General features: G+C 37.1%; 1 protein-coding gene across 2 annotated transcripts; it reads left to right on the plus strand.

Annotated features, from left to right (window-relative positions):
- Positions 1-587: 587 nt before the first annotated feature.
- rars2 (arginyl-tRNA synthetase 2, mitochondrial) lies at positions 588-17,065 on the plus strand. Of its 2 annotated transcripts, XM_049478040.1 has the most exons (21): positions 588-761; positions 1,182-1,255; positions 2,459-2,561; positions 3,217-3,300; positions 4,182-4,279; positions 4,810-4,865; positions 5,829-5,912; positions 6,400-6,476; positions 6,753-6,911; positions 7,025-7,131; positions 7,538-7,633; positions 7,953-8,013; positions 8,934-9,010; positions 10,498-10,622; positions 11,948-12,015; positions 12,852-12,961; positions 14,834-14,929; positions 15,528-15,602; positions 15,687-15,750; positions 16,454-16,536; positions 16,880-17,065. In XM_049478040.1, the coding sequence occupies exons 1-21, from the start codon at positions 726-728 to the stop codon at positions 16,893-16,895; spliced, it is 1,749 nt and encodes a 582-aa protein (XP_049333997.1). In that variant the 5' UTR covers positions 588-725; the 3' UTR covers positions 16,896-17,065. The 2 variants fall into 2 exon arrangements, with proteins under 2 accessions (XP_049333997.1, XP_007259941.3); XM_007259879.4 differs by lacking the exon at positions 16,880-17,065 and having other exon boundaries at positions 16,454-16,665.
- Positions 17,066-17,688: the final 623 nt, after the last annotated feature.

Below are 17,688 nucleotides of genomic sequence, written 5' to 3' on the forward strand. Positions count from 1 at the left end.
AAATATTTTTAGTTAGCAAATAAAACAAAAACAGCAGGTTGGCATACTAATCGCAATTTAGAACATGCAGAACTGTATGACAGTAAATGTGAACCCGTCTCAAATCAGAAAAAAATGTTTTTCATAATCTTAAAATTCATAATGCAGCTTAAAATCCTGAAATGAAGGGATCACTTCAGTTTCTGTATCCGTTTCTCTGATTTCGCTATTTATAGGTTTATGTTTGAGTAAAATAGACATTGTTGTTTTATTCTATAAACTACAAACAATATTTTTCTCAAATTCTAAATTAAAATATTGTCATTAGGAGCATTTATTTGCAGAAAATGAGAAATGGCTGAAACGACAAAAAGGACGCAGAGCTTTTTGCCCTTAAAAAATGCAAACAAAACAAGTTCATATTCATAAAGTTGAGTAATCAATATTTAGTAGAATAACCCACATGTTCTCCTGGTAAAATCAAAGAAACTCATCATTTTTAAGTGTTCTCTTTTTTTCACTATGCACAGTGCACTGTGTTCCAGTGTGGCGTGCTACAAAAGTAGAGTAGCCAGAGACTCTTATTTTGAAGGAGGCTTGTCACTGCGCTGCGCTTCACGGCAGCTCCGCAGTGTGTGGTTTAATGGAGTAGTGAAGTAGTGAAGCGGTGGAGTGGAGAGGTGGAGGAGTTCAGGGGTCTGTGAGGGATTTATCGCTGCTGGAGCGGAGGGAGCGCTGCTGTGTTCATGGCGTGTTTCTTCAGAAGAAGCGTCGCAGCGCAGGTAAACCCGGGGTAAGGGGTCAGGCTGCTCTAGGGCACTGCCTGCTACAGCGGGCTGCGTCCCAAATCACCTCTGTGTAGTCAAGTATTTGTGTATACCTGTGTTTAATTTCTTAGTTTTTTGCATGCTACAGAAAAATGTGTTATTAAAATAATATATTGTTTTGTAAATGATGATGATGATAATAATATAATAATAATAATATAATAATAATATATTATTATTATTATTATTATTATTATTATTATTATTATTATTATTAATATTATTATTTAGGCTAACAGTTATTGCAGAGCTGTATATACATGTATAGTGTGCTTGTTTTTGTTACATAATGAGATTCACTCAGAAGTTCTCTAGAGTTGTTTGGGGTCAGTTAGAGACACAGTCTGCAAAACTCTTTCTCTATCTCGCCTGCAGCTCTCAAGAATCTGTGGAGCTCATGAAGATGTGTTTGTTCCCCTTCTCTCTGCCATTCCTCCATCAAAAAAACAGTTAAGTGAGAGCCCACTCCCAAATAAGAGTTACAGCAATAGAAACACTTTGTTTAACGATGAATAAGATTAGTTGAGAACAGGCTGTGTAGTGTGCTAGTAGGTACAGTAGGGAAGGAGATATATCGATATATTATCAATATATTATAAGTTAAAAGTGTGCCATATTGTATTGTATACTATATTATCACCATCATTTGTTAACGTAAAAAAAATCCATGTTGTGACAATTGTAAAGCTTAGTGTTCTGTTCTGTTCAACATAAAATAGCCAGCTTGCCCATTTCCTTCATATCTAATGATATATCCTGTTTGTGTGATAAGTTAATACAGAAAATATAATCCTTAATGAACATTTTAATGGCATTTTTGCAATTAAAATGCATGTACTAAATATTCTGCATTATGCTTATTACATTATGTATTTTGTTACAATGTTATTATTGTACACAGTAGACAAAACTTTACATTCTACTGGATGTTTGAAACTGTAATATGTATACAAGCGAAAGATTTAGCATTTATTTTGTAGCTGTATATCTGTGGAAAAACTAAAATATCCCAAAAAAAGCTTCAACGATTGCAAAATTATTTTAGGGCTGTATCTACCACTTTTTATCAAAGTATCACAACACTTTATTTGCATTTTCTTTATAATACATTTTCTTTTATTTTGATTTTATAAATGGTATAGTGTGTTTTTATACTATGACACTTATCCTAAAATCTGATTTAAACAATCGCAGTATATCACAGTATATCACCTTTCTTGAAGCACTTCTGTCTCCCTTTACAATGTGGCCCCTTCTAAAAATGTCTTACAACCTTAACACGCCCTTAAAGGAGATAAATAAAAACTCACCAGAGAAGCATTTTATTTTTATTTTTTTCATTATCGTTTATTATAGTTAACAACCTCACAGGCCAGATGTTTCATGTTTGTAGGCCACATCTGGCCCGCGGGCCGCCTATTACCGACCTCACTTCTAGTTTATTGAGAAATCCTGACGTGTGATAAAGGCCATATAGGATCACTGGCCGTTCAAACAGCCCCAACATAAACACTGAAACACTGGTTCCAGTGGACACTGTGGTTAATTTGTATCTAGAATGTTGCAGATCTTCTAGAGTGCTTGTCTAACAGTGAATGCCTCTCAGTTGTGTATTGTGTGTGTGTGTGTGTGTGTGACCTTTGACGTTTCAGGTTGAGCCCTGGCCTCCGTTTAACAGTAAACTCTCTGGTGAAGAATGGAACTTTCTCACGTGATGCCGATCTGCAGACTCAGACTGAGCGACTGGTCAAACAGGTAACAACTGACCGCTGCAATGAACTGTATTCGTAGCGTATGTCATTTTTTTATAACTTCACTGACACTACAGCAACAACAACAATAGCAAAAGGACAATAGCATAATCATAAGCACAATAATTGCAATAATATTTGACATGTTATATATTAATATGAATAAGAAATACAATTAATTTAGTGCTTTACTTATTTTTACTTATTTTAGTATTCTAACAATTTGTTCATGATAATTCTTCATATTTTATTAGAATTATTTCTACCAAAAAGTATTATTGTTATTACTATTATGTGTAATTGTAGTATACTACTTGTTAGTAGTAATGTGCGTATTTGATGTGATCTTTGTTAGCTGTTTAGTTTTTGTGTGTTTGTTTCCTTATTATTCCTGTTTTTTAAATATTGGCAGAACATTTTTCTCTATGAGTGAAAGCTCTCAGCTTTCCAGTTATATATGTGTAAAGCATGCCATTTAGTGGTGGGTCAAGGTGCAAGTTTCACGTTCTGACTCTAGGAGGAGCCATTTCTCAAATAGTACTGTTATAAAGCTTGCACCCAATCACTTTAATTTTATTGAGCAATAAAAGCAGAGGGATTCTAATGGATGAAGATGTGTGTGAGTTTCACAGTAAATGGTTGTGTTTGTTCTGCTGTAGGTGAAAGAGGATGGTGTAGTGCAGGAAGCTGTCGCTGGTCATGGGGTAATAAACTTCAGGATTAACACACTGCTACTGGCGGAGGTGAGGAGAGTGTCATTCAGTCTAACCCCAAATATTTACCGTGTTTTTCGCACTATAAGGCACACCGGATTATGAGGTGCACTATCAATAAATGTATATTTTCTGGTCTATTTACATAAAGTGCACCAGATTATACGGCACACTTTATGAAACACTAGTAACTAGTAACGAGTAGTAGGAACAGGGGCCTTTTTTTAAAACTTAAAGTTAAACGAGTGTTGGATGTTAATCTACACAGATTTCTCTCCTGAAAACTGTTTATTAGGCTCCATAAAGCCCTTCTAATAATTTACAATAAGCTTAGATTTACAGATTTCCACTAAAGCTGGAGCAGTAGCGGCTAACCGCTAGCTAGCATGTAAAACACGCAGACTACAGTCCTGTATACTCACCAATGAATGGAAAAAGACCTAGCAATGTGGTTAGCGGCTAATGCTAATACTGCTCCACCAGTGCTAGCCGGGGTTAGCATCAGGGTATAGGTCGATAATACTCACCACTGAATAGCCAAAGAGCTAGCGCTTTGCGAGGTTAGCAACTAATGCTAATACTGCTGGAAACCTAAACTGAAACTACTGTATAACGCTGTACTGAAGCAGAGTGAATTTACTGCTCCGTACAACCTGACGGGTAAAATTCATACACAATGCGCACTGGATTAAAAGGCTCATTTTAAGTGTGCCTTATAGTGCAAAAAATATGGTAGTCCTGTGTAAATTTGCAACTGTGTTGTTTTATGTAGTTTGAAAGTGTTGCTTATATGTGTCTTTACCAAAGGGAGAAATTTTCTGCTAATTTTCTCCACAGTCCAACTAAACCAACACAACTCTGGTGTGCTTAGTTTGGTCAGATGTCTTTTATTAAGGTTTTGTTTTCTGTAGAAACTGCTGGAGCAGCTACATACAGACCCCCAGAGTTTTGGAGTGAAGAGTGAAATCCTCCAAAACCTTAAGAAAGGAAGGACACTGGTGGAGTTCAGGTAAATCAGCACAGTGAGGAGTTCAATGTTTTTTTGCTAATTATTGATGAATAAGCTATCATTACTATTTAGGTGTGTTAGAAATGTACCACAAGCGGTACATGTAATGGGAAATAAGCTAGTATTGCCATTTCTTGTTTGCTATGTTGGCCTTTTCCCTCTAGTGCTAATTAATAGGTAATAAATGTATACAATCCTTTAGATACTTTAGCCTTGAACTTCCAGTGTTTTTGGTGGGATATAAGTCTGGTATTTGTTTAGCTTCGATAATTTGTTAGATTTGTTACATTATCCTTCTACTTTAAGTAGTAATCACTTGTGTATAAGCTTCCATTACTGGTCTGCTGCATTGGTCTTATACCTCTATTGCTAACTAGTTGGATACACATGTCCATTATCTAGCATTATTAGCAGGGAGAAGTATAAGACTAATGCAGCTAATTTGTGGGTTCTAGACTTTTAAAAGAACAAAATTGTCCAAATTGTGTCAACATAAAATTGGACATGTTTTCTGTTCTTCTCTCAAACAGTTCACCCAACATTGCCAAGAAGTTTCACGCTGGACATCTACGATCCACCATAATTGGTGAGTCCAATTGAGGCAGACAGTTTACCCTCCCTAATGTAATGGTTGCACAAATTTGTGAAAACTATTTTGCAACCCAAATTTGCCACATTTTTGTTTGTAAAAGCACATTTTAAGGCAGTGTCTTGGGCATCAGGTAATGTACTGATAGCGCAATGACTTTCTGTGAGAAGCTTTTTTTAAAGAACTAAACATCTGGTTATGTTCATCATTATTCTGACTGGATAAGTTTGTCTAAAAAGGGAATAAGTCACATAAAACCCCAAAAAAGGCCCAACTCTGAATGACTTTAACCTAATCTTATTTCTCTTTTGTACCCCTCCCCCTTGTGTTTGAGTGTAACCCTTCCTCTTGAAACATAGTTACAAGGAAAAGAGGTGAAATCCTTTCCCTAAGAAGTGAGACAACTCTTCACACACCTGATACAGATATAGCTATAGCTGTGGAGCACTAAAATTCATCAACCTAGCTGCTGGTTAACTAGTTAACTTGGGTGCATGGTATGTCTTTGAAAAGGGGGCAGGTGATGCAGAAATTAATTATTATTGTCCATTCCTTATTTTGTGATGGTGAGCATTTGTGATGAAATTATCTTTTATTTTCTTTTATTTTTTTTTTCACCCTCTGTTTTGATTGTGCTTCTGAACAATTTCTATTTGAACGGCAACTCTTCCCCTATACCTCCAACCTAACTATTAAGATACCCTACTCTGCAGTGTGTACGTGTAAAACAGGGGTAGGACTAAGTGGCAGAGCCAAGGTGGAAAAATGGGAACGGGCCTACATGTTTAGGTTTTTACCCTTTTATTCTGCAGAGAACTTTGAACAGTTGGGAGTTCATTACAGTAAATGTAGTTTTTTCCCTTGTAAACACCTGTTGAGTTGCTCAGTTCAGTCTCAGGATATGTAACAAAACCATAAACCTTGCAATTCATTTATCACTAATTTTACTTAATTGTTTAGGAAACTTCATCGCTAACCTAAAGCAGGCTTTGGGTAATGATGTCATACGGGTCAATTACCTGGGAGACTGGGGTATGCAGTTTGGTAAGTATGTTTTTAAAAATGTTTTTTGAACATTGCTGTGAAGTTTTGATTGAAGAACATTGCTGTGAAGTTTTGATTGAATTCAGTGGTAAAACAAGAATTAATGAGGTCAGGAATGGTTTGAGGATCAACCAACTCATCCACAACTCAAAATGTGCACATGATTGATAATTGTGTCCTTTTCCTTTAAGCTAATACAGTGTCTGTACACTAAACACCCCACCTGTTTAAGGTGATCTCTTGTGACGTGAAATTGAACAGAAGTCATGAAACATGATACTTTTGGAAAAGTTCTTAACTTTTGCCATGTTATCTGTGTATCTACAAGCCAAAGAACTCTCTTGTATTATTGTTTTATTTGCTGTTGCCTAGGAGTACAGTTAATTATATATGATGTTAAAAAATGTAATCACTTTATGAGACAAAAAATTAGGGAAGGCCAAGTTGTGTATATTTAACCCACTTTTCTCTCTACTTGTCTTTGTAGGGTTATTGGGTGCAGGGTTTCAACGGCTGGGCTCACAAGAGAAACTCCAAGAGAATGCACTGCAGCACCTGTATGAGGTGTGTGACTAAACACAGGCATATACAAGAAACTCTAAACACTAAAACACTTGTAAATATATTATACAGATAATCTTTACCGTTTAGAATTGCATTAAAAGCATTGTGCTTAAGAATGAGCCTTCATATCTCAAATTTCCTATTTTAAAATCACAGAAAGAATACTTGTGTTGCGATATATTTCTTTGGCCACAGAAAGAATCCATACTAAAGTAATGTGTGTGTTTGTGTGTGTGTCTGTGTCTGTGTGTGAATGTGGGGTTTGGTGGGTTACAGGTGTACGTCCAGGTGAACCGGGAGGCGGAGCATGATGGAAGCATCCAATTGGCAGCAGCTGAGTTTTTTAGGCGGCTAGAGCAGCATGACGAGCAGGCTCTGTCGCTATGGAAACAATTCAGAGAGATCACAGTGGAGGAGTACAAGAAAATCTATGAGGTAGAAAAGACTAAATTACAAACCGTCATAAACATAAACTAATGAAAGAAAATTGCTAATACCAATAATGATATTAAATATGAGTCTAAAATTTCGTTTTTTCTCTTGTTTAGAGGTTAGGTGTTTATTTTGATCAGTATTCCGGTGAATCCTTTCATCAGAGTAAAACACGGGAAGTATTAAAGGACCTCCAATCACAAGGCTTGCTGAAAACTACAGAGTAAGAGCTGATACATACAGAGTGTATATTGATGACAAAAATGTACTAACACACACAGCCTGTCTATTCCAAACAGGACTCCCTAGCCCATAAATACATTAACCTTTTTTCTAATACCAAGCGAACTGTGTTCTCTGAATGATGGTGCTCCATCGGTTACTTTTGGTGAGGTGGGAAGTTGGAGATGACCTTCTGTCCTCTCTTATATTGACCTCTATCTTGTTACTAAATGCAGTAAGATCCTCACAGCAATGTTTCAGAGTTTGGTAAAAAGTTTGGGATAAACCTTTTTTTAATGCCCATAATTTGTATTAAACCAAAAAATTTATAAATTAGAATATGTTCCAATAATTTGAATATGCAGTAATAATATGTATTGTATGTTTTCTTATTATTATGAAATAAGGAAGGGGACAGGTGTGGTTGATCTCTCTGCGGAAGGAGACCTCTCATCATATGCTACTTTGGTGCGCAGTGATGGCACATCGCTTTACATCACCAGGTACAAAGTCTTACACACACACACACTGTAATATTTTGTCATTTTTTATTCACAATAGAACACATATCAGATATTGAAAGTAAAATATTTAACTATTGGCCATCACCTTACTTCATGCAGTAATACATCTACCAAAAATTCAGACAGGGCCGTATCTACTATTGTGTAGCATCTACTTTTAACAGCAGTCTGTAAAAATACAGGAAATTGAGGAGATCTGTTGCTGTAGCTTTGGGAAAGGAATGTTGTCTCACTCTTGTCTGATGGAGGATTCTGTTTTGCAGCGGCTTTATAATTGTGTTTATTAATGTGATTTCAGGGATGTGGCTGCAGCTTTGGATCGAAAAGAGAGATTCAGCTTTGATGAGATGATTTATGTGGTAAGATAAATCTGAACCACATGTTTACATCAGGGGTCTATACAGACTATTCCAAAAGCCAAGGTTCTTGCAAAGCAAATTATCACCAGGCCAAATCTGCCCCACATTCACCACTTTTTTAATGCCCCGTTGTGTAATGGAATGAGGGGCCAGTTTTGGCTCAGCTGATATTTGCTGTTTATTATTCAAAATGTTTCCAGAAAACAATTCCAAGAAATAAGCCCAAAATTCAGCCACCATTACCAGAAATGAGTCCGATCATAAACAGTTGACCCCGTAAAGTCCAGGTGAAAACCACACTTTTTTTCTTCAGTGATTACTGCCTTTATTACTTCTCAAGTAAATAAGAAATGGCACAATGTACAGCGTGACAGAAAAAGACTGTTGATTTAATATACCGTATTTTCTTCACTATAAGGCGCACTTTAAATCCTTTATTTTTCCCAAAAATCATCAGTGAGCCTTTTAATCTAGTGAAGATTATTTATAAGCTTTACCAGTCAGGTTGTAAGGAGTTTCAGTTTAGTTCTCCAACACCGGGGCTAGAGTAGCATTAGCCACTAATCGCTATTTCCCTATTCAGGGGTGTGTATTATCGGCCTGTAGCCTGCTGCTAACCCCAGCTAGCACTGCTGGAGCAGTTAGCTGCTAATGCTTCAGCCTAAATAAACAGAAGCACTTTACTCACCCATATAAACAGTTTTCAGGAGAGAAATCTGTGAAGATTTACATCCAGTGCTCGTTTGACTTTAAAAAAAAGAATTACTTTTGTTTACTTAGCTTAGTAGCTTACTACCCCCAAGCCCTTATAATACAGTGCACCATATAGTGCGAAAAATGCTGTAATTAAGTGAATTTATTTTATTAGATGACTCCTATGTAACTGTAGCCACACTGTCGTTTTTTTTCTCTGTTATAAGACAGATAAGAGTCAGTCGGTGCATTTCCAGCAGCTGTTCCAGATCCTGCAGGCTATGGGTCATCACTGGGCTGATGGGTAAACACACACACACACACACACACAATTGCTCACTTTATATATCGGCAATAAATACTCTCTCACACACACCCTCAAGTCTGTAAAAGTAGTAGAGTGGTATATCCACTAGAGGGAAGCTGTGGACTAGTCAGACATAGTATCTGTGATTAGGAATGAAAAACACTCTGGACTAGTAGACTAGTGGATTTTTGGGAGTTTAATTGCCAGATCTGATAGGATGCCTTCTGTTTGCTGGATGAATAGTGTTGGTATTAGTAATAGGAAAAACAAGAAAAGAATAAGTAGGAGGCTTACTGAAAGTAAATAATAGTACGTCCTGTTGCTGTGGCATGTTGGGTATTGTTGGTGTGATTGTGAAGGGAGATTATTTGCTGTAGTTGTGTACATAGTGATGCTGAATTTGGAATTGAATCTCTATATACTTGTATTTCCAGTGTAGCTGGTTTGATGGTGTGATTAGTGTTAGAAGTTACTAGTGTTTAGAAATAGCATTTTCAGTCTTTAGTTTTTGGTAGAGGCAGGTCATGTTTTCAGTGATTAATAGTAATGGTTTTGAGTGTTTTAAATATGTTTTAGGGGGTCGGTGACTAAACACAATGTAAGGTATGCAAAAATACATAAAATAACTGACTTAGTGGAAGTAATTTAAAGTCATGCTGATTATTTAACGTTTCTAAGATTACTGTATTTTTCACACAATAAGGTGCCCTTAAAATCCTCTATTTTCCCAAAAATGATCAGCCTGGTGCACCTTATGTATGAATTTTACCAGTCGGGTATTCAGGAGCAGTAAAGCCACTCTGCTGAAGTACATCGTTATACAGAAGTTTCAGTTTAGTTCTCCAGCACCGGGTTCAAGCAGCATTATCATTAGCTGCTAACAGTTCTAAGTTCAAGCTCTATTGCTGTTCAGAGGTAAGCATTTTCAGCCTGTAGCTGGCCACTAACTCTGACTAGCACTGCTGGGGCAGCATTAGCAGTACCTGCTAACTGCGCTAAGCACTAGCTCTTTTGCCATTTAGAGGTATTATCGGACTTTATCCTGCTGCTAACGAAGGCTAGCATTATTAGCATTAGCTGCTAACCGCACTAAGCGCTAACTATTTCACTGTTCAGAGGCGAGTATTATCGGCCTGTAGCGTGCTGCTAATCCTGGCTAGCACTTCTGGAGCAATATTAGCATTAGCTGCTATCCGTGCAAAGCACTTGCTCTTTCACCATTCAGAAGCGAGTATTACTGGTTCTGTTCTCTTTGTGATTCTTCTTCTTTTTCTATCATTCAACCTTTATTTAAACTCAGAAATACATTGACAATGGCCTCTTGATCAATGTCTGGTACTAGTATTAGTTTTGTTTAGTGTAGTATCAGATCTGTCTCTATCTGATTCAGATTACTAAACTCAACTACGATTTTACAGTAGTAAATTTAGATTTGTATTGGTGAATACAAGAACTAGTGTGTTTTGGTTTTGGTTGTGTTACAGGTGTGTGCATGTACCATTTGGGCTGGTGGTGGGGATGAGCTCTCGGCTGGGTGAGGTGGTGCTTTTGGAGGATATTCTGAATGAAGCTCGCTACAGGATGCTGCAGAACATGCGGGAGGCCAAGAGTAAGTGTACAAGTGTATATATGTGTACACGCACACTGCCAAGAAAAAACACTAAACACATTATGTCAAGAGAATAATATAACATACATATCTTGTGCAAAAGTGTGCACTCCTTGTTTAAGTACATAAGTGAGTGAAATGTGTAAAAGGCTCAATTCTGCACATTCTGAGATGTTTAGGAAATCAGTAAATAAGTAAGGGAGGCCAAACGTTTTCATACAACTGTAGATGACTTTTGCATACATTAAAGTAGATATCTTTGTATATTTTTCACGTTTCACAGAAATAATGCTTTATCATAATATAATATGGGGTTGTTATATGTGCTGGGGAGTTCTGTGCTTCAGCTTTATATCTGTTTTCTTGTGGAAAATGTAAATACAAATACCCTATTTTTCGCACTATAAGGCACACTTAAAGTCCTTTAAATTACCCAGAAATCGTCAGTGTGCTTTATAATCTGGTGTGTATGAATTTTACCAGTTGGGTATATTAGATATATATAGAGGTAAGTATTATTGGTAGCCTGCTGCTAACCCCGGCTTGCACTGCTGGAGCAGTATTAGTGTTAGCCGCTAACCGCGCTAGCTCTTTTACTATTAAGAGGTGAGTATACCGGACTGGAGCCTGCGTTTTTACCGTGTTAAAACAAGCTACATGGGACGAACTGTTAGCTAATATCGCTCTGGCTTGCTGGAAACCTCAGGGTTTCTCAATATAGTGCTGTCAGGCAGAATTTACTAGCGCTAACTGCAGTTAGTGCTAGCGGTTACGCGCTAATGCTAATGCTGCTGCACCCTGACTTAGTAAAAATCTGGAAATCTAAGCTTACTGTCAATAAACAGAAGTGCTTTACTCACCCAGACTCAGTTTTCAGGAGATATATATGTGTAGAGTAACATCCACCGCTCGTTTGACTTTAAAATATTTTTTTTTTAAAGAATTACAGTTTTGTTTAGTTAACTTAAGCTCCCCACCATCATCTAGCAGCGAGACCTGGCAACACCCCTGTTCCTTACTACTTAATGCGCCTTATAATCCGGTGCGCCTTATGTATGAAAATACACCAGAAAATAGCTGTTCATTGATGGTGCGCTTTATAGTGCGAAAAATATTGTATATAAAAATATAGTAGTGTAATACAGCCCAGGCTTTCATATGTTAAAATGCAGCAAACTGTCTAAACAACCAGGTATGACCAATATTTCTTGCTGTAATTCACCTTCTTTGTGTGTGTGTGTATGTCTCTTCCTCTCTCTCTCTTTCTCTTTCTTTCTCTCTCTCTCTCTCTCTCTCTCTCGCTCTCTCGCTCTCTCCCCCCCCAGCCTCTAAGGAACTGGCTGATCCTGAGCTGACAGCAGAGCAGATAGGAGTCAGTGCATTGATCATTCAGGTACATCTCACTTCAATCATGTAGATTCATCCAACTTCAACCGCACACACACTTCTCCACTTTACTGAGCTGTCATCACATTCAAATCACATGTAATTTGCTTTAACTAACTGTTTTATCATTAGATATACCCATTAGCCTCTATTGGTTCCTGATTGTAGAGACATGTATTTTCTGATCTGAATTTTTTGGGACCACCAAAAAAGCTGTAAATTATGATTGTTTATGTAATAAATATCTATCCATTACATTGATGCTCAAAACTGGTGGTTTTTCTTTGCCATTTGTTTTTTGCTTTTTGCTTAGGTTTGTTACCTCTTGCTATAGCAGATTCAAAGGTGTTCAAGTTGGCATGCTGACCCAAAAGCTATAAGTTATAGGTTTTTGAGACACTATAGGACAGTAGGCCTGTCCATACTGGTGACCCATCCTGTTCATATCATCACATTATTCTCAGTTGTATAGGAACTGTTCTCTGTGTCGTTGTCTGTAAACACAGTGCGAATGGGTATAGACACACCCAGACACACAGCACCATGTAGAGCAGACTAATTTGTGGTCATTTGTGTACACAATTCAGGGATGTGTGAAGAAGCTCTTCCTGTAGATATACCTGTTTGATTAAGAGGTTCCGTGTTAAGAAATGTTTGTTCATGTCCGTCCATGATAGTGTTTCACAACGCTGGTCCTGAAAGGCACCCTGTCCTGCACATTTTAGTGGTTCCCCTGCTTTAAACATTTACAAAACTTGGGTTTTGGCACATGGGAAAGCAATACATGTGCAGGGCAGGGTGCCTCTAGGACAAGCACTGAGTGTGTGTTTGTGTGTGTTTCAGGATTTTAAGGGACCGCTGATTTCAGATTATAAATTTGACTGGCAGAAAGTCCTGCAGGCTCAGGGAGACACTGGAGTATTTCTGCAGTACACACATGCTCGCCTGCGCAGGTCAGACACTGAATTTCCCATCTGTACAAAAAACACTGCGGCAGCACAGACCTCTCTACTACCTTCAGTTCAGTGATAATGTCATGCCATACTAGAATTGTTTTTAGGTTTAGTGAAGTATCAGATCAGATCTGTCTTAGATTTAGATTAGATTCAGATAAAACTAGATCTGAATTTTTAAAAATAAGTAAACTAACGATTACTATTATTTATAAAGACCAGGGGTGTTGCCTGGGTATGTAAAGATTCGGGGCTCAGCCCATTTAATTATAGGTTTTCTTTTAAGCATCCTGTATAATATGTAGTTTTTCTTTTTTTTTTTATTTAAATGATAAAATCCAACATTCCTGATCGTTGTTGTCTTAATTAGAATAATGAAAAAGAACCAGGAAACCAATGGGAAACATGCACTGCTTTTTATTTTCTCCCCAATTTACACGGCCAATTACCCAACCCACTCATTAGGACTCCCCTTATCACTAGTGATGCTCCAACACCAGGAGGGTAAAGACTAGCACATGCCTCCTCTGATACATGTGAAGTCAGCCACCGCCTTTTTTCAAATTGCTGTAGATGCAGCATTGCCAAGCAGCATCACAGCGCACTCGGAGGAAAGCGCAGCGACTCAGTTTTGATACATCAGCTCAGACGCCTCGTGCTGATCAACATTACCCTTTCAGAAAGCAAGGCCAGTTGTTGTCTCTCAGGGTTCCAGTATCACTTAGCAAGCTACATGAACAGGGTTGGAACCAGCGATCTCCCGATCATAGTGGCAGCACATAGCCCGCTGGACCACTCAGAGCCAACACACACTGCTTTTAACAGAAAATGACGATGACAAGTTACAAACTCAAGTAACAAAAAACCTTAAAAAATGATCTGTGTTTATAAACACAGATAAGAGATGTTTTCCCAGTGATTCTATCTTTTATTAAAGTTTTCAGAACAGTATGTCTTAAAACAAATTACTAAAAGGATTATAAATGATTATTAGTTTAAATCGGACTACATGATTAATGTGGTTTTTTTCACGCTTTTCATTTTTTTCAATGCTCAATTCAAATGCACAGGTAAATGGATTTTAATGCTGCACTACAACAATTACTCTTCGCTTGTTGAATAATTGACTCATTAGCTGGCTAAAAATCTGAGAACAGTCTTATTGCGTTAGCGGCTAATGCTAATAGTGCTCCAGCAGTGCAAGCCGGGGTTAGCAGCAGGCTACAGACCAAAAATACTTATCTCGGAGCCCCTCAGACCAGGCAACACCCCTGATAAACACTAAATTAACATTAGTTAGCAGTTCTAATACGTTAATAAATCAGTAAGAGCATACATAGACACTCCTACCCATCTGCTCCACCTTTATAGATGTAGTCAGAGGCAGAGCTTTGAATCTGTTGCTGCACAGATTGTGCTGGTCATTCTCTAGTCCTTCATTGCTGTACACAGGATGCTGCCAACGGGAAGCCAAGTTAACTGGATATGTCTTGTTACTGGGCTTTTCTCAGTCCAGCAGTGAACATTGAGGTGTTTAAAAACTCCAGCATCACTGCTGAGTCTGATCCACTCATACCAGCACAATACACACTGCAGCGCTGAGAATGACCCACTACCCAAATAATAACAGCTCTGTGGTGGTCCTGTGGGGTCCTGGATATTAGGAAACAGAGTAAAAGGAGGAAAATAAAGTATACAGAAAAACAATACAGTCTGTAAATATAGAACTTTATAGAGTGCCCCTATTTGCTTAGATGAGTTGATAAGATGGACAGTGAGTGTAGAAACAATGATGTGGTCATTATATTCTGACTTGACTGTGTCTATATACTGTGACTTTTTTTGTTTGTTTTTTACTGTTATTGTCTGCAGTTTGCTGAGGATGCACAGTAGTGAAAGTCACACACACTTTAATCCAGCTCAGCTCCAGGACAACAGGAGCCTCTCTATCCTGCAGCACCTTCTGAGGTGAGAACGTACTCATGATCACAGCGTCACAGCAGTGCTGAAGCTATATTATTTAAAGTCATTAGTATTAAATATAACATACATGGCTAAAGCTTAACACACACATTCCTGCACTGTTTTAGATTCATAGACAGCTGTTTGTTTTAAGATAGGAATAAGATGTTGACCAGAGAAGAATGGGGTCCTCTTATTGAGTCTTTTTTTCTCTCAAGGTAACTTGATCATCTACATAAATAAAGTTCAGACCTTGAGATTATTACACGCCTTGCTTTTGTGTGATATTTGTTGGTTGACCATTTCTGGGGAAGGAAACAATGGTCTTGTATTTTCTCCATTTCTACTGTGGATTGGTGATTGGTGGATTGGGAGTCCAAACTCTTTAGAGATGGTTTTGTCACCTTTTCCATCCTGATTACTACTTTTATTGTAGAAATCTGATTATGTTTTTGATCATATTTATGCAGAAGTATAGAAAATTCTAAATGGTTTACAAACTTTTAAGCACCACTGTAGATGAATATAATATATGCATACATGTGTATATTTGTATCTGACCGGTAAATAAAATCTACAATATTTCTCTGTAAATCTTTTTCAGGTATGATGAGGTTCTTCTTCAGTCTTCGTTGGACCTGCAGCCACGGCACTTGGTTAACTTCCTCATCACTCTGAGGTAGAGACGGCATGATCACTTGTCAGCAAAATCGTCATAATCCTAAACACAAAACTGAAATTTAACCCTACCCTTTTCCTCCAGCCACCTCGCCTCATCTGCTCACAGAGAACTGCAGGTGAAGGGAAGCTCAGCTGAAGTGGCTCAGGTAATGACACATTCACCATCATTACGCTGCCTCAGTCTAGCATCATTTGAACAGTTGTTACACCAACATTATTATATTACACTTACCATCACTTAACAAATACTAATACTACCATTACCACATTGCATGTACACCATTATTGTAATTAAAACATATTTCTGGGTACTAAAGGATCATTTATATATATATATATATATTATATATATATATATATATATATATATATATATATATATATATTATATTTTCTGTAGTATCTCATAATAGGATTAGAATGTGTCATCAAATATTAAGGATACATGAGGCGTTAAGGAACTGACAGCTCTTGTTAGCAGAGCTTCTGCCAGTATCTTCTCACTGATTTTTCACCTGTAATATTATTAAAACATAATTCTGGGCATTAATGTTGTTGGGACGTAATTCTGAATATTAATTTTACTTCACCGCTAAATTATTGTTTTCATGTAGAATCATCTAAATCTCTCTGAATTCCAAATTGGGTTAACATTGCACTGATGTCATGTTACATATTTATCTGGAGCTGAATTGTTTTATCTCATTTTAAAATACTGGATTTATTTTTTTTTAACTGTTGTTTATATGTAAGAATTATATAGAATAATAATATAATAAGCTTTGGAGTTTTTATCTCCCTTTCTCTCATTTCTCATTCCTGATAACATTTTTTTTACCCCACTGACAGGCCAGGCTCCGCCTCTTTTCTTGCACATGCTCAGTTCTATCTAATGGGATGAAGACTCTAGGCATCTCGCCAGTGGAGAAAATGTGATTTTTGTTTTTTTGTATGGTTTTTTTTTAAAGAATAAATTCAGTGAATATTCTGAACACTTGACATGTTACAGTTCCTAATTTCACCAAAGACACAATTACAACATTAAAAGATGCTGAAAATTACTATTCTGTATAATCTATTTTTATGAAAAATTCTAGATGTCATTTAACATTTTTCCCCCACTTTGACTTAGATTGGTTTTGAATTTGGACACATTTTCTCACTTACACATTTTTTTCTCACTACGTAGACTAATATTAAAGACATTAAAACAATTAAGGGACACATGGAATTACGAAGTAAACAAAAAAGTTTTTTTTCCTCCAAAATCACCAGGTCCAAGCGTGATTAACTGAGATGGTGATTTTGGGATGAGCTGGAGCTTCACAACAATAAGGAAAAGCAGCAACTATTCAACACTTCCAGGAACTCTTTCAAGACGCTGAGAAAACTATTCCTGGTCACTCAACCTCATAAAGCCACTAAGATTAAAATACTAAGAGTGTGCAGATCTGTCCTCAAAGTTTATTATGGTAATGTGGTGAGAATTATAAAAATATAAAACTTATGGTTTGTTTTACACGTTTTGTTTACAAAAATTCTGCAGGTGTTCCTGTATAGCTTTAATGATTTCAATAATAAATTTACAATGTACAAAAATCATTAAAAAAAGAAAACACATTGAATTAGAAGAGGGTGTGTGCAAGCTTTTGACTGGTACTGTATCACATGTTCACCAGTGTCTTTAAAATTAATTTGAATGTTTAGCCACTCCGTTGAAGCCTCAAGTGAACAAGTTTCTTTTTGTGGCTAGTTCAGAACGTGCCATTAGCTTATGACCCCTCAGGAAGAGAAAGACGAGAGGTAAGAAAACTCAAGAGAACGTTGGGCTAGAATTTGCTCAAAACTTTTATAGGAAGCGAGTCCCCTCCTCCTTCTTAAAAGTTAAAAGAGGAGATGAGGTGATGGAGGGTAGCGAAAACTTGTCATGACACGTTAAAAAAGAAGATTTATAGGATGTTAGATTAGAAAGGGAAAACATACAGTATTTTCTGCACTATTTTTTGCATATATAATCCTTTAATTTTCCCAAAAATCGTCAGTGCGCTTTATAATCCAGTACGCATTATGTATGACTTCTACCA

The sequence above is a fragment of the Astyanax mexicanus genome, chromosome 1 (genome assembly GCF_023375975.1).
Source record: "Astyanax mexicanus isolate ESR-SI-001 chromosome 1, AstMex3_surface, whole genome shotgun sequence".
NCBI lineage: Eukaryota > Metazoa > Chordata > Actinopteri > Characiformes > Acestrorhamphidae > Astyanax > Astyanax mexicanus.

Bases quoted from the DNA above. Each gene is read 5' to 3' on its own strand.
- rars2 (XM_049478040.1), top strand. From the start codon at position 726: ATGGCGTGTTTCTTCAGAAGAAGCGTCGCAGCGCAG. The intron at 3,301-4,181 runs GTGAGGAGAGTG...TGTTTTCTGTAG, and splicing joins ACACACTGCTACTGGCGGAG to AAACTGCTGGAGCAGCTACA. The intron at 8,014-8,933 runs GTAAGATAAATC...CTCTGTTATAAG, and splicing joins TTGATGAGATGATTTATGTG to ACAGATAAGAGTCAGTCGGT.